Source organism: Ixodes scapularis, unplaced genomic scaffold (assembly GCF_016920785.2).
Source record: "Ixodes scapularis isolate PalLabHiFi unplaced genomic scaffold, ASM1692078v2 PGA_scaffold8__174_contigs__length_109621045, whole genome shotgun sequence".
In the NCBI taxonomy this organism is placed as follows: Eukaryota; Metazoa; Arthropoda; class Arachnida; order Ixodida; family Ixodidae; genus Ixodes; species Ixodes scapularis.
Genome location: NW_024609883.1, coordinates 91,411,321 through 91,426,549, shown reverse-complemented (window position 1 = coordinate 91,426,549; position 15,229 = coordinate 91,411,321). Strand labels below are relative to the sequence as shown.

At 45.7% G+C, this 15,229-nt stretch overlaps 1 protein-coding gene across 1 annotated transcript; it reads left to right on the top strand.

Moving 5' to 3' along the window:
- Positions 1 to 11,755: 11,755 nt before the first annotated feature.
- LOC115310902 (probable serine carboxypeptidase CPVL) lies at positions 11,756 to 13,439 on the top strand. The gene is made up of 2 exons (XM_029969380.4): positions 11,756 to 12,086; positions 12,461 to 13,439. The coding sequence occupies exons 1-2, from the start codon at positions 11,768 to 11,770 to the stop codon at positions 13,273 to 13,275; spliced, it is 1,134 nt and encodes a 377-aa protein (XP_029825240.3). The 5' UTR covers positions 11,756 to 11,767; the 3' UTR covers positions 13,276 to 13,439.
- The last annotated feature ends 1,790 nt before the right edge of the window (positions 13,440 to 15,229 follow it).

The window sequence follows — 15,229 nt, the reverse complement described above, 5'->3', positions numbered from 1 at the left end:
GTGGATTTTTGAACAGTTTCAGGGTCGTCATGTTTAGTTCGTTTGTTATATAAAGTTTAATGGTCATACGAAAGGTGCCTATAGTTTTTTGTGTCATCTGATCATCTTGTTTAAATTATTCAGCCGCAACAATAAGTCCGTGAGGCCGCTTTTTTCAACGCGGTAGACAATAAAATGATAGAAAAGGTGCGAGCACACGCACAACAAACGTAATATATTCAAAACCTAATTTAGGAGACTAAATAACTCTCGAAAAAGACTACCTGAATTATGGTAAGACAAATATTATACTTGAATTCCGATGAAAATTATATTGACTTATCTTCTCGCTGTCCTTAAACCTAAATATAGCACTCTCGCGTTTTTGTTAGGATTCTGATTGGGCCCATCCGCATGTGCTGCACCCCGACAGTGGTTGAGAGGTTCACGCTCATGCGAACTTTGCCGTTTCGAAGGAAGGTTATTATAGGGCCACGTACAGCCGCGTACACAGCGCGCATATGTTGTATCTGCTCGAGTAGGCTTTTTTCTTTTTTCTTTCCTAGTAAAAAAAATCATTTGTATGAGAAATTTATTGTGTACAATAAACACATATGAATCATACAAGATATATAAGAACATATAAGGACATATAAGAACCATATAAGAATTATATGAGAACTATATCAGAATTATATAAGATATATAAGAACCCCATAAGAAACTTATAAGAAATTTCCCACTAGTTTCTTATATGGTGCTTGTCTGTTCTCATACATCTCTAATAGTTTATATATCTCTAATATGGTTCTTATACGGTTCTTATATGTTCTTATATATCTTGTATGATTCATATGAGTTTATTGGACAAAGAAATTTTTCATACAAATAAGAATTTTCAAAAGGGCTTTTTTTTTTTTTTTTAAAGCTGTAGTTTGATAGGGCCAACCAACCAAGGAGCCGCGTAAGCACGAAGTGTATAGGTCAGTCAGTCCCTAACCGCTAAATAATCCTGAAAAAAAAAAAAAAAAAAAAAAAAACTCGACAACTCGTGTTTGGGAGAGAACACCGGTCACCGGCGTGGAAGCCGAGTGTGCTACCAGACTTGTACGTAGTTCAACTACTCCCAAGTTACTGCAGTTTAACTACTTTTGTGAGTAGTTTAGTAACTTTCAATTACATTTTTATTTTGATAATTAGTAGTTTATTTTAATTACTTTTTTGAGTAACTTCTACTCAAGTTACAAATTACTTTCGAATTCTAGTAGTTGTTCTGCCTATCAACAAACATTCCTGCACAAAGGGGATAAGATTTGCGAAGACAAGTTAATATTCGCAAAGAGGGGGAAGCATGTGGCGAAGTAAAAGGGGGGGGGGAGGAAATGGTTTAGAGAGTCCTAAACCCCCCAAAAGTTTCACCAGCCACCGTCCCCCCCCCCCCCCCCCTCCCCTCCACTGCAACAACACAGCTACGAGGCGCGGGGAGCGAACAGACACAACGCAAGAGAGGCCGAGTAGCTGCGGGATTAGTGCCGAAGACTGGCGTTTCTCTGTGTCTCGAAGCTCAAGAGGACTCGACCGTCCCTTTTGAAGAAAGGGCTTGTCCCCGCTTCTCCCCAACGTAGAAACTCTCGCCCAAAACGGGAGGTGCACACACTGCATCCTCACTCAAAGGAGGCAACAAAATGCAGCACCTGCTCTCAATCTCATTTTGTGCTCCCGTAGTTTGTGCTGTACTCGACGAATCGCATGTTAAAGGGTAACGCAAAGATTACATTTTTACGTTGCCTCCTCCCAAAACTCAGAATATGCAGGTCTTCAAAGATTCATAGATCATTCGAAAAACCTGTAGTAATTCTCCCAACGTTTTTATATAAAAAATAATAAACAAGCAGTGTGGGGAAGTACTCTACGTACATGGTACTTAAAGTACTACTGTTTAGAAAAATTGTACTTTACTTGAAGTAAATTCTTTGAATTTGTACTTGCATTTTCCAAGGTAAGTAAAACTCCCCCCTTCAATGTACATTCCTCGAATAAAAAAAAATGGCGGTATCGTCGTGTGAAAAGCTTTCTTTCGAGACGTCATCCGATCATTTCTCTGAGTAAAGTAATGGCGGCTGTAAGATCGACGGAAGTAAGTGCCTTTAAGTTGATCATGTCAAATAGCTCCTCAGCGAGAGTAAAACAACTACTCTGCGGCGACTTGACCTTATACAATATTTGCTGCCATTTCAGTAAAAAAAACTGATGCACCTCCGATTACCCCTGGAGCAATGCATACCAGTTAAAAAACACCGTATGGGGAACGAAAGGGTGTCATGAAAAATTGGGCTCTGGGCATATTTATACAGCGTGTAGTTGGTCAGTCACCCGGTGTACTTACTACTTTACTTGAAGTACATAACCTGTCATTTACTTTGTACTTCAAGTATTTTTAGATGTACTTTACGCAACATTGTAAACAAGCAAACACTGTCTAAAAATCAAGCTCGGACAGTGCCAAACCTCAAAGTACAAATGACACATTAGCAGTACATCATTGACCAAACAAACCAGAGAGTACAAAACAATTAGGCACGCAAAAGCAGATACAGCTATTAAAGCATTTCTGTGAAAAAAAACCCGTAAAACTCAGGCTTACACAAGGACAAATGAGGCAGACGTTAGGAACTCTTCCAGCTCGCACTCAGACCGATTAGTGCGTAGTTAAATTACTTCCCGAGTATACAAAAATCAACATTTTTCAGCATATGCTTCTCACTTTGAACGATAGTCGAGTAGGGCTTATAAAATTTGGTGGAAGTGACATATTCCTGAAATCATTAAACTTGTAGAACTTCAAAAGTTAGGTGTGTTCACTGTAACCCATTTTTTTTTTCAGTTCAGCTCAAAAATTTTTTAGATGCGCCGAGGTCTATCTAAATTGAGGTCCTGCCGAAGTGTAACATCCGCGCTTGGGCCCAATCGTTCGGTAGCATAGCCTCCGCAATGTTGCTCTTTTCAGCTAGATGCTTAACTGACTAGCCACCAACCAAGGAGCATCCTGTCCACTGCCCTGGGGCAATAAGCACTATATTGTACCAGTACACTGTGTACTAATACAATAAAGTCTTTCTTTCATGTGCAGTGTTGAGACTGTAAAGGGCGTGATTCCCTCACTCATTTGTTTTTCTATCGCCCTATTTCCATTCATTCCTTCATTCTGTTTGATGCTGCTAAACATGAACTTAAAATTAGCCTCTAACTCTATAGCTTGGTTTTAACGAGCTACGCCCTCCGTTAAAAGACGCCCTCCGCTTCTAAGCTCTCTTTGATAATAGATATATTGCAAAAATTTGAAGAGCTAGGGAGTGATGTGGAGGTATACTCGCAGATAATTCTCTATCAGCAGTCTCTATTCCGTTCCAGGTCAAGCCGAATTACAAAGATGGGGTTCGAAAACGGCAAGATTCGGCGATATCTTTGGGCCATCTTCATAATGGCGTGCGCCGTCGGTATCGGACTGGGAATTCATGCTTCGGCAACCGCAATACATAATCGGCGCGAAAGGTAAGTAAAAACAAAAACTAAAGAAGAACTGATACTATGATTAGTTTTGTTGTATCTCTTTATTCCTATCCACCGTTTCACTTTAAGTATGACCCCAACTGACGCAATACTCAGATGGAGTAAATCAAGCAGCACCAAAATGAATTGCTATGGCGCTCGTCACTTTTGTGCGTTTTGTTTTTCATCGACTAAATCAATTACGCCATTGAATGTGAGACGATATTCTGTGGGTTTTGCTGGTTTTTTTTTTTTCTTTGCGGTGTTCACTCGTGCCGATTTACGATGCACCGATGTACGCTCGTGTCGAATCAAGCGCTTCATACAGACGAGAAATGAAATGAACACAGAACGACGTTTTCACGTGGTCTGTCTTGCTTTCTGATTTCCTTCTCTTGCCTTCTTTCATTCTTTAATACTCTCACCTGCCTCAGAGTGAAAGGTAACAACGCGCCAAGCAGACAGTGGGGCGCGAAATATTTCAACAATGGTCTCTCAGCGCTGAACGCCATCTAATCCGCCATCTGACGGTGATAAAATATTGCTGTTAAAGTGGAATTTCATAGCATAAAAGACCATTCACACCAAAGCGCTTGCTAACATTTGCTTTTCGTAACGTTATTATTCTCCTAAGCATTCCTGCTTTGAATGTAGCCTGCAAGTCCACTCCTGTAGATGGCTCCCACGCGTCGTACGAAGCGTGAATATCAGCTTCACTTGTAACGTCAGCAGACGTAGGCTTTCATAACATAAGGCGACGTGAGCCAACGGTACTATCTATGGTCTTAAAATGTGAGTAATCTAGCTCGCAATTCTTGCTCGAAGCATCGCGCGTATCACCCGCTAAGGCCGATTCCAACAGTATCGTTTTACTACTCCAGCAGATGCAAATGTCCTACGCACGTCCTCAAGACTTGTCGTTAACGCCGGGACATCTAGGAAACCACCCCAGAGTTATGTGCGCTGCCAGCACATTAAGAGATTAAGGAATGATGTAGGAGAAGTGTTTGTTTTAAAATAGCGTCTGACGTCTCCGCTGCAGATGAAAAATGTTGATTGTGCAGTACTACCCCTAGCATGGGGTTTTTGGAAGGAAGCTGAAGAGGCTCTTAAAGAAAATGAGAGTTGAACTCTATAGTTTTTTTTATGATTATAATGCAATTAAATGCAAAGGTGCAAGCGAGCTGGACAAGAATCATGAAAACAATCCCTGGAGAAGGAGAACAAGAGGGACAGAGGACAGACACAAATCTCCAAACACAGCTAGGTGACTGGTGTTCGACCGAAAAAATCTGCCTTGTCCGGGTATCGAGCTCGGGACCTCTCCATTACAGGTAGAGCGCTCTACCAACTGAGCTAACCAGGGGTTAGACGTCAGTAGAGCAACCCGGTTTTATCAGCCGCCACCAGTCTAACACCAATAAGGGTGAAGATTGCAATTGAGGGTTATGATTATAATGCAATTAAATGCAAAGGTGCAAGCGAGCTGGACAAGAATGATGAAAATAATCCCCGAAGAAGGGGAACAAAAGGGACAGTCACCTAGCTGTGTTTGGAGATTTGTGTTTGTCCTTTGTCCCTCTTGTTCCCCTTCTCCAGGGATTGTTTTCATCATTCTTGTCCAGCTCGCTTGCACCTTTGCATTTAATTGCATTATGATCATAACCTTAAATTGCAAGCTTTACCCTTGTTGGTGTTAGACTGCTGTGGTGGCGGCTGACAAAACCCGTTTGCCCTACTGACGTCTAACCCCTGGTTAGCTCAGTTGGTAGAGCGCTCCACCTGTGATGGTGAGGTCCCGGGTTCGATACCCGGACCAGGCGGATTTTTTCGGTCGCGCACAAGTCACTTAGCTGTGTTTGGAGATTTGTGTATTGTCCTTTGTCCCTGTTGCTCCCCTTCTTCAGGGATTATTTTCATCAGTATTTTCATCCCGTGAATCTGAATATGGCATCAGTCGCTTCCCCGAAGATGTAACTAAACACGAAAAAACACAAAAAACTCAGACCAGTCGTTACGTCATACTAGGATATTCCGGTAGACAAGTACTTGTCGCTCATGGGGGCAGAACGTGCAAATGCAAACTTGCCAGGTCTATTCCCCCGTACTGACACGGGTCGTGACGTCTTGTTCGGACCTTTTTGAAAATAGCAAGAGTGCGCGTGCATAGCTTTGATATCCGCTCAAAATGTGCGAGAGCGGAGATTCCGAAAACTCTTGTTCTGACGTCACGCTGCGGGAAGAAGAGGCTTCGGTGGTAGCTTGAAAATGATTTTCTGAAGTATCCGTGTTCGTTATCCTGGAGGCCACATGAAGACGATCTAAGTTTTTTTCTTCAAATACAGAAGCGCTTCAGTTTCCCTTTAAGGTGCATCAGACAATAATGACTTCATGTACACACGCTGGTACGATATTTCACGAAAACCTAAACGTGCGTAAGTGGTGGGGATTGAACGTATGGGATCCCTGGACTCTACAAAGCGAGCCTTCGGTCCACGTGCTCCAATTTACTCATTCAAATCCGATCTGTAGTCGGCGACAGGGTATGAATTGAGCAAATGCTCTGCCTCCAGCGCGTTTTTTTTTTTTTTTTTTTTTTTTTTTTTTTGCTTTTGATAACACCTCGGCGCACGCCCAGTCAAAGCCAAGGTTCGCAAACGGCATCCTTTTAGTCCAAGCGACGTCATCGCTCTCGGATGGCTCCAATTCTGCCATTGGGCCCGAGCCCAACGCCGAGCGTCCTCCGACGCGTTGACTGGACACGAGGCCCGGCCGAACGCTGACACTGCACTCGTGTCCAATCAGCGTCGTAGCTCGATTTCAAGGTGATGACGTCATACGCTTCGTGCACGAGCTTTGATTATTCTTGGGGAATGTTGGTTTGACTGGATGATACCTGATTCTCCATGAGAAACGACTGTCTTTTCTTTTAATTTAATTTGTTTGTTTTTTGCAGTTCTAGCCCTGAGGGCGCCCTGTTTCTCACGTCTTACCTGGAGAACGGGAAAATTGCCGCTGCTCGGGATCTCAGCGAAGTTCGCTTGTTGAAGGAGCAGGCGGACGTCACTGCGCACTCTGGCTATTTTACAATCGACAAGAGCCTGGGAAGCCACTTGTTCTTTCTCTTCGTCAGAGCACAGGTAATGCGAACAGCGCCCGCCATCTTAATTTTGAATGAGTTCCGCTCGCTGAAATAGACGATTTAAAAAAAAAAAAAATGCGCCCATCTATCGTAGCTGTTGCACCAGTCATTCGAGTCGGCTATTTATGGGAAACTTATTTTGAGCATGTACTAGAGACGAGGATTGCGTCAGCGCTCGGAGTGAACTTGACTCAGCTCGTATCAAAAACGAACACTCGGGTCCAATCACACACTTCGTGCCCAAAAACATGGCGACCACCAATGTTGCCTGATGGGGTTTTGAAAAGGGTGTATCAGGAATGGCATGAGCTGTACGTAATGGCAGTGAGAATTAGGTCGGCATTGGACCCAAATAACGCGGAACTTTGTGAATGAGTAATTTATTAGAAAGTAATTTATTGTTTGTGCTGTTATATTTATCTACGTATAGTGTAAGCTCCTTGTTTGTGTGTGCATGTGTGTGTGTGTGTGGAGACCAGCTGGTCGCTTGTGACACTGTCCTTACCCAGATCTCAAGCTTTGCTTGCATGTATATGTAAAAAATAAAACATTTGGGGGATTCTCAAGCTTCGCCTTTAAGAGTAGAACGCGATAACGTTAACGGGCCCCGTTCGCAAAGCATTCTCATTCTGAAGCCGTGCAAGCGTTTATGCGTGCTCAATAGTCTGATACAGCTTAAGAAAGACAGGGGCAAATTCCGCTCAAAGAGGGTAATAGCACCGCTCGAGCCAATGCTAAAAAGTCTTTTTTGTGGCGTAATAACGAACTTCTCTCAAGATGGCAGGGCTTACGTAAGGTGCTCCACCGCGATCACGGAGCGTGCAGGCGTAACAGCCCCACCTTTACCACGTTTCGTATTCTAAATGCAAGAGAACGCTTTTACTGAAGCGCATATTGTGTTGTAAGGGAAGGGCTGCGGGCGAAAGTGGACAGGGCAGTAGCCGCACGTGAACGGCGCTGAGTGGTGGAGTGTGAGAATAAGAGAACGACGACGAGACTACGACGGGACACTCGGGGCTTGTGCTTGGGCGAGTCCTGAACTTTGAATTTTTTACTGGGTATGTTTTAAATCGGAATATTATGACGAGAGGAAAGAACAGTAAGAGTGCTCATAAAATTTCGCTCGAACAAGTTTGTTGCGCGGAATTTTGGTCCTGGAAGTGGTGATAAGGTTTTGTGGGAGGAGCTACGTCCCGTCATTCTTAACTTGTATCATACTATAGTGGGTAGCATCACGTTTCACGTGACGTAACACGTTGCTGTGATGTCATGGTCCTATCGACCCGATAAATCGACCCGATAAGCGAAAAATGTACGGCTATATTTGGCAGGAAAAGCTTTCGCTAAATTTTGCGGGAAAGCTTTTCGCTAAATTTAACAAGAAATGTATTTGCTAAACTGCGGGAAAATTTTCCTATAAATTTGGTGGGAAACGTATTCGCTATATCTATCGGAAAATTTTCACACGAAATTCAGCGGGTTATGCCGTCACAGCCACTTTAACGTCACGTGTGACGTCACACGTGGCTACGGGCATTGCATAATGGAATTGTTTGGTAATATCGACGCCGACGCCTGATTTTTTTGCGACGCGAGCTCCTAAACGCTATCGCGTTAAAATTCTAGCCAGCTGTCATTGTCATCTCATTAGGAGCCGCCATGCTTTTTTTTTCACATCTTCCAGTTGTGGAGGAGGCGCTCCTGCACTTAACGTGGTTTTCCTGGTATTAGCACAATTTATTTGTGCACACAATGGGTTGCTGTTTAGTTTCGGTTAAATGAAGCGGAAAAAAAAGAACGGCCGCGAAATTCTGTAAAAGGAATTGTTAGCAACTAGGTCGCTAGACTCGTCACTCAAGCAGTCGACTTGGTCATCCAGGTCAGTGAACGGTCTTTAGCGAAGACGTTGTGTGAAGGGTTCGTACTGGACTTAGAGCAGGTGATCAAATTTTGGTTCTACGACGCCTGATTTGTCGGGACTATTGTCTCTCGGGCGAAACTATCAGTACGCGTGAAACCTCAAATATGGCGAAAATTTGGTAATTGATCACGAGTTCACTAAATGGCGTTTTTCATTTTGCATGTAGTCTTTATTTAGACTACGATTTCAAACCTTATTTTTTATTTTCACTTCTTGAGTCACGTGTGAGAGTACAAAATACTAAGTACACACTATTCAGATGGGTTTCGTCCTAAAACTCCATAGGTTTTCGCTACACTCAAGAATCAACACATTTGTCACTGATAGTAGTAAGAAGAGAGGAGGAGGTTCTTTAGGGGAGTCATTTACAAAAGTTAGGACATAAGTGCATGCTTTTCTTGGCGTTTTGACCGAAACTAGATTGACCCTAACAGTAGCAGCTCGTGAGCGTCGACTATCTCAGAAGCGTTTGAGACGATGCTGTTGCTGGTGCCAGCTATGGACGTGGTCTTAGGATCCAGAACATAATCCCTAAAACCTTCTAAAGCACCCTGAAATTTTTTTTTGTACCCTGCACTCGACAAACAATGCCGCCCGACTCCTCTCGGCTTCTGTGCCCCACTCCTCTATGTGATGCCTTCGGGCCCTGAGAGACATAATAAACGAAATGAAATGAAATGAAATGAAACGCCCGGCGTGTTTCGTTAAATTTCCTTCGGCAAGTTATGTTCCTATTTCAGTATCGCTGACTGAAATAATGAGGCGAGTATCGATGTGTTTTTATTTTTATAATAGGCTTCTTTCACGATCACATTAGTTCCCGCTAACGTCGACAGCACGCCCTATAGGACCATCTTTCAGTACCGGGAATGCATTTTTCCAGACCAGATGCACCTAAGGGCCTTGATCTGAGACATTACCACTTTACGAGATTCCCTGACATATAACTATGCTGGCGACATTAAGATATATAGGCTACAAAGGGTAAAAGGGTAACACACGATATGTGTGAACAAACACGGCCCTCACGACCAGAATACGTAATTTGGCTTATGTCAAAGATTATCTTTCGAGTGGTCCTTTTTAGAGACGTTCTGCGTCTGAGAGAACTTTACTCGCACCCAACCAAAAATTGCATCTGTATGCTCGCGTGAGCGAGCGCGCACTATTGTGAGAATTCGCTTGCCCCCGCCAGCAAGCAGGCCCCACGCGGTCCGTCGCAAGTCCGTCGACCAGCCGGCAAACGATCACCGACATCGGTTTGTTTAAAAGCCTGGTTACTCCGGCATTTCCTTCATGGCCCTCGATTGGCCTGGAAATTAGCTAAACACACCAAGAAACATCGCTGAAATAGTATCCAAAATATAAGACTGGAATAATTTACTTTCGTGAAGTTATTGAATCCACAAATTTCGGTCTTCACCGTGTTTTTCAGACCGAGAGTCTATGGTGGCAACCATAGGAACTATTAGCAAACCGTTACCCTGTTCCGCTTACCGCACTAACGGAGCTTTTGAAGCATGCTTTGGAGCGCGCCCCGCGGTCACGGTATCACCAGGGCGCGCGCTTAAAAGCATGCTTCAAAAGCACAGGTAGTGCGGTACGTGGAACATGGTAAGGGTTTGCTAAGAGTCCATAATAAAAAGGTATCGTTACCGTTGAATTTAGCGTTGACCTTAACGTTGAATTAGGCAAATTTAACTTCACGCGCAAGCTGCATTCGCTTGCACGCATGGGGCATCAGCCGGAACCTTATGTTGCACAACAGCGAAGACTAGAAGCGCGAGCTCATAGCGTTGGGAGCTGCACCTGGCGCACGAGAGCTTGTGCCACCGAAGTGTGCCCCAGAGCAAGGAGCTCGCGCTTATAGCCTTTCCTTCGGTACAACATGATGTGAAATAGAGAATAGCTACGAACCCGCGAGGCGTTATCTTCGCGTGCCACACCACTCAAGCGACTGCGCTGAAGGCTGGTTGGCAGAAAACTGTACACAGCACAGTTTTTTTTGTTTTTTTTACGTTATGAATAAGTCATAACATTCGTGTCTGAAATGTCGCTCGCCAGGTCATATCCTTAAACTGGTAGCCATGCTCAAAATCAAGCACAGATGTACCGGTGACTTGGCCGTAAGCAGGCGTAAGCTCTCGTAACGGAACGTGACGTAAGCGGGGCTGTGTGAACCACACTTGACGGTGTTAGTTTTTTGATAGGACCCTGTATCGAGAGGACTGATGACATTTTCTTAGGGAGCCAGTGTCATGCGATAATTCCTCTAAGAGCGGCCGACGCACGTCTTGCGCATGCGTCGCAATTTGCACCGACGTTAGTACGTAAACCTGCCGCTGAGTGACGTCTTCATGCGAAATCCACGCGTAAATATATCAAAAATGTGACTCTTAACACTACTCATATAATTAGAAACATATAAATATATTGTTATGAGCTTAACCTCAGTGTTCTTCGAATGGACCGATCTCACCAGCCAGTTTGGTTACGCCGCCGCTGCCGCAATGCATCGTGGGAGCTTCAGTCTTTTTGAACGTGCGATAACCATGCTGGAGCTTGCTGGAGCTTGTGTCGAAACAGCACATGCACTCTCGTGCACTGCCGCAGGGGGATCGGTGGCCGAGTGGTCTAGCGCACACCATCTCGGAGCACGTGGAGCGAAAGCTCGCGCTGCAGAACCCAGGGATCCTGGGTTCGAGCCCCACCCCTGCCCGTTTCGATCTGGGTGAGCATCGTACCGGCGTGCGGTCGTGTATCACTACTGCGTGGTGCACGTTAAAGACCCCAGGCTAGCGGCTGTACCGCACTGGCTAAATTTCTCATCTACAGCTGGGAGACTCGTCGCCCCTGTGAGGCAGACCAAGTTCTAGGCTGTATAAACACACACACAACCCAATTTTTTTTTTTTTTGCACAGCCGCATGCCTCCTGAGAACAAAAGTTATTGCGGCTTCACGCATGCGTCAAACACTTAGTGAGATCGGTCTATTGAAAATTATCAAGATTGGTTCATTTTTATCTCTAAAAGCTTTGGCTCGGTGGTGCAAGCTGCCGCCCGATTGAAAGGCCTCAGCTATATCCACCAATTCATCTGCCAGCCGATTGGTAGGGTTCAGCCGTATCCAACATCCAGTTTTTTTTATTTTTCGCTTTCGCCAGGAAAACTCGCATATGGCTCCCCTCCTTCTGTGGCTTCAAGGTGGCCCAGGAAAATCATCCCTTTTTGGCCAATTCCTGGACAACGGACCGGTGGGGATCGATGCAACTGGTCGGCTGTACAGGAGACTCCCCACCATTCAGAAGACCATGAACATCATATACCTCGACGAACCCGTCGGAGCTGGGTTCAGTTACACGCAAGATCCCAGAGGATATGTTAAAACCCTCGGACAAATGAGCGAAGCCATGGAAAAGTTTCTCCAACAGTTCTTGAGTATGTTCCCGGAGTTTAGGAACCGTGACTTCTACATTGCTGGAGAATCTTACGGAGGTTTGTTTCTTCAAATATCTCATTATTCTCTAGCAATAATACCGGTATATATTTATATACAACAAAAGCAGCTTCTTAACGAGGGACTTACAAGGAGGCAAGCCGCACAGAGAACACGCCCCTAGCTACGCATTTCAGTATTCATTGCTGGTCGAACATTTTCTGCCACCAGAGTGCCTACAAGCTAGAAGGCTTCGATGTCATGTGATTTTATTTTCATCTGCTGCCTACGTTTCACCTGGGACATCTGTGTCCTCACCAAATACATTCATTATTACGATACAACATAGCCGCGCTTCAAGTTAGACCCAATATCCCTTTTACGCCTGACATAACCCTTGTCTCTTCAACTCCTTCATTCCTTTTTTTTGCAGCGAGAGCAACGGTGGGCATTAGCCACCTTCTTCAGACCACAGACCCGGATGAAATTCCATTAAAGCTGAGAGGCGTCATCTGTGGCGTTGGATTCCTTGGACCCATCCTGGACACCATGGACTCGACCCAGTTCCTCTTCTATTCCGGAATGCTGGACGAACGGGGCGCACAGCTGTTTTCTGAAAGGTTTAAACTCCTTAGGAACCTAGTCCGCGCCAACGCGACTGCAGCGTTGGGTCTCCTGACGAAGACCATCGGTGCCGAGAGGGGCCCCAGAAGCCGGCACACCTTTTTCCAGAACCTGACGGGCTATAACTCCCACTCTAGCGCCATAGTAGAAGACCCTCCGGATGAGTTCAAACAGTTCTACAAGTTCGCTGCCACACCCGAATTCAAGCGTGCATTTCACGTCGATGAAGATAGAGTTCTCGACGCACAGCGGGAGATAGTGACCTTCAATTTGGCACAGCAAGACATGCTGGCGGACATCAGCGACAGGCTTCAAGACCTTCTGAATGACCAGAGGGTCTTGTTGTACACAGGCCAGATGGATACTCTTTTTCCGGCCGCCAATTTAGAGAAGTATTTCAAGAGTCTGAGGTGGGACGGGGCTCACGAGTTTCGAAACGCCACGAGGGCGCCATGGTACACGGGCTGTAAGCCTCGCAGGTTTGCCGGTTATGTCGTCTCCGTGCGGAACATGCAGTACGTACAAGTTGCGCGGGCAGGGCATCATGCCGCTTTCGACCAACCGGCAGCAGTGTATGAGATGATGGATAGATTTTTTGGAAACAGAAGACCTAGCTGTTCCTGAAGCCTTTCTTCTTTTTATTCCACAACTTATGATTTTTTATCCTTCAATTATGCCAGGACTTATTTCACCTGCCATAAAACATACAATTTTCTAGCAACCACCTTGGAGTCTCCGCTCAAATCTCGTGTACGATATTAAAATAAATTATACCCATACATTGTTCAGTTTTACATGAATGGATTGAATCACCTAACCCAGGTAAATACACAGTGGTAGGAAAACAAAGCAAATTAGACTGTAGGTATTTACAAAGCGAAAGAATGGCAACACTGGCTCATACTGTAGATGCATTGGTCTTCAGGCTAGGTGGCGCGAACTGACGTCCGTTATGATGGGTACAGCCGTTTACGTCCCTCCATCCATGGAAAATTTAGCCAGTAAAGTAGGACTGCTAGCCTATAGTGTCTTTAACATGCATCACGCAGTAGACACGACAGTACGCCTAAAGTACGCCGGTATGGTGCTAATCTGGATCGAAACCAGCAAAATGTGGGGGTTGAACTTCGGCTTAGTTCGCTAAACTCGTCAAGCACAATGTTGGGGACGAAGTTCGAGGGGCGTGCTGATATGTCTGTCGGGACAGTAGCGCCACGCGGGACGAGATGTCAATCATCCAAGCTCTCACGGAGCTCAAATTCTAGCAAATTTGTGAAACACATAGTTGTAGCAAGCTTCATCGGAGCGCGCGCGAGCAACATCATGGGCACGGTGTAAGATACACTCTTTAGGTGAGGACACGGCGGGGCTGAACGCGCGGCGCGAGGAATCAGGTAGTGTTCGTTCGACGGACATCCGAAAGGCTGCATCATTCCGCGGCCATCGCAGAGCCGTTTATTGGGAGAGTTCGGCCAATAGGCGGAGCAAAGGCCGCCGCCGGCGCCGAATATTCCCCCGCGCTTAGAGCGTAAACAAAATTTGTGACAGAGCGTCGACCAATCAGGAGACCGCGACGTCACAATATTGCAAACGACATTTAAAGCGTGAAATAGAAGCGTTCAATCTCGGCCTCTCTATTCCATCTCACAAATGTCTGCAGTAAAGACAAAAGCACAGGCGCGTGAGCCTAGCTCAGCAAAACGATTTTGTTTGTACGAGAACTCGTGCATAGGAGGCACTTTCCTAAATCACGCGATCGTGCCCATGCCTTTGTCTGCACTGCTGATGTTCGTGCAGATGGAGTATAGCTGACAGTTCGCTCTGGGCCGGTTTGCTAGAACAGCGGCTAAGCTGAGACTGGCTGAAAAAAGAACAGTGGTGGGTCGCGCGAGCGTCTTGAGACGCGGAGTTCCGCTCGGCTCGTGCGCTGGCTTTGGCAGTGCTTTCTTTCCCCGTCTCGGCTGAGACGCTGTTTCTAGCAAGTCGGCCCTGGTTTGGAGCACACGTTCGTTTATACTACACTTGAATATTGGCGTGACTAAAACCTCACATGCACAAAGTTTTCAGTCACCGAGAGCTAAACCTTTTCACTCTAGCGACGCTAAAACGGCTCAAATTAGTCGTGTCACAAACTTAGAGCACACGACCATCGCTAGGGGCTGTTTCGCGGCCTGTGATTGGCCCCGAGATGCTCGCCTATTCAAACCAATGTATAGCCAGACTCTCTCAATAAACGGCTCTGGGCCACCGTGCCCGCGGCTGACAGTGTCGCCGGCGGCCAAACGGCGAAACTGTGTGAGAGCGAAAAATATTATCTCGTTGCCATGACAGTGACACCCCGGTACTCCGTGGTCTTTCTGCACGAGCAACAACCTCGCTAGAGCTCGGCGCGTGTGGAGCATGAGGCGGCACGAGCCGTCTTTGCCGTGCCCAGGGGTCGACGAGTCATCTGCCGGCGCCACTTGAAACCATAGTGCGAGAGAGAAAGACAGAGAGTGAAAAGCGAACTTTATCTGCACGTCGCGAGGAGCGCGCTGTCCTGATCCGTGATCATGGGTAACATCACGGCTGCACTGAT

Excerpts from the sequence above, each read along its gene's own strand:
- LOC115310902 (XM_029969380.4), top strand. The coding sequence starts at position 11,768 with ATGGCTCCCCTCCTTCTGTGGCTTCAAGGTGGCCCAGGAAAATCATCC. Across the intron at positions 12,087-12,460 it reads TGCTGGAGAATCTTACGGAG|CGAGAGCAACGGTGGGCATT; the intron begins GTTTGTTTCTTC and ends TTTTTTTTGCAG.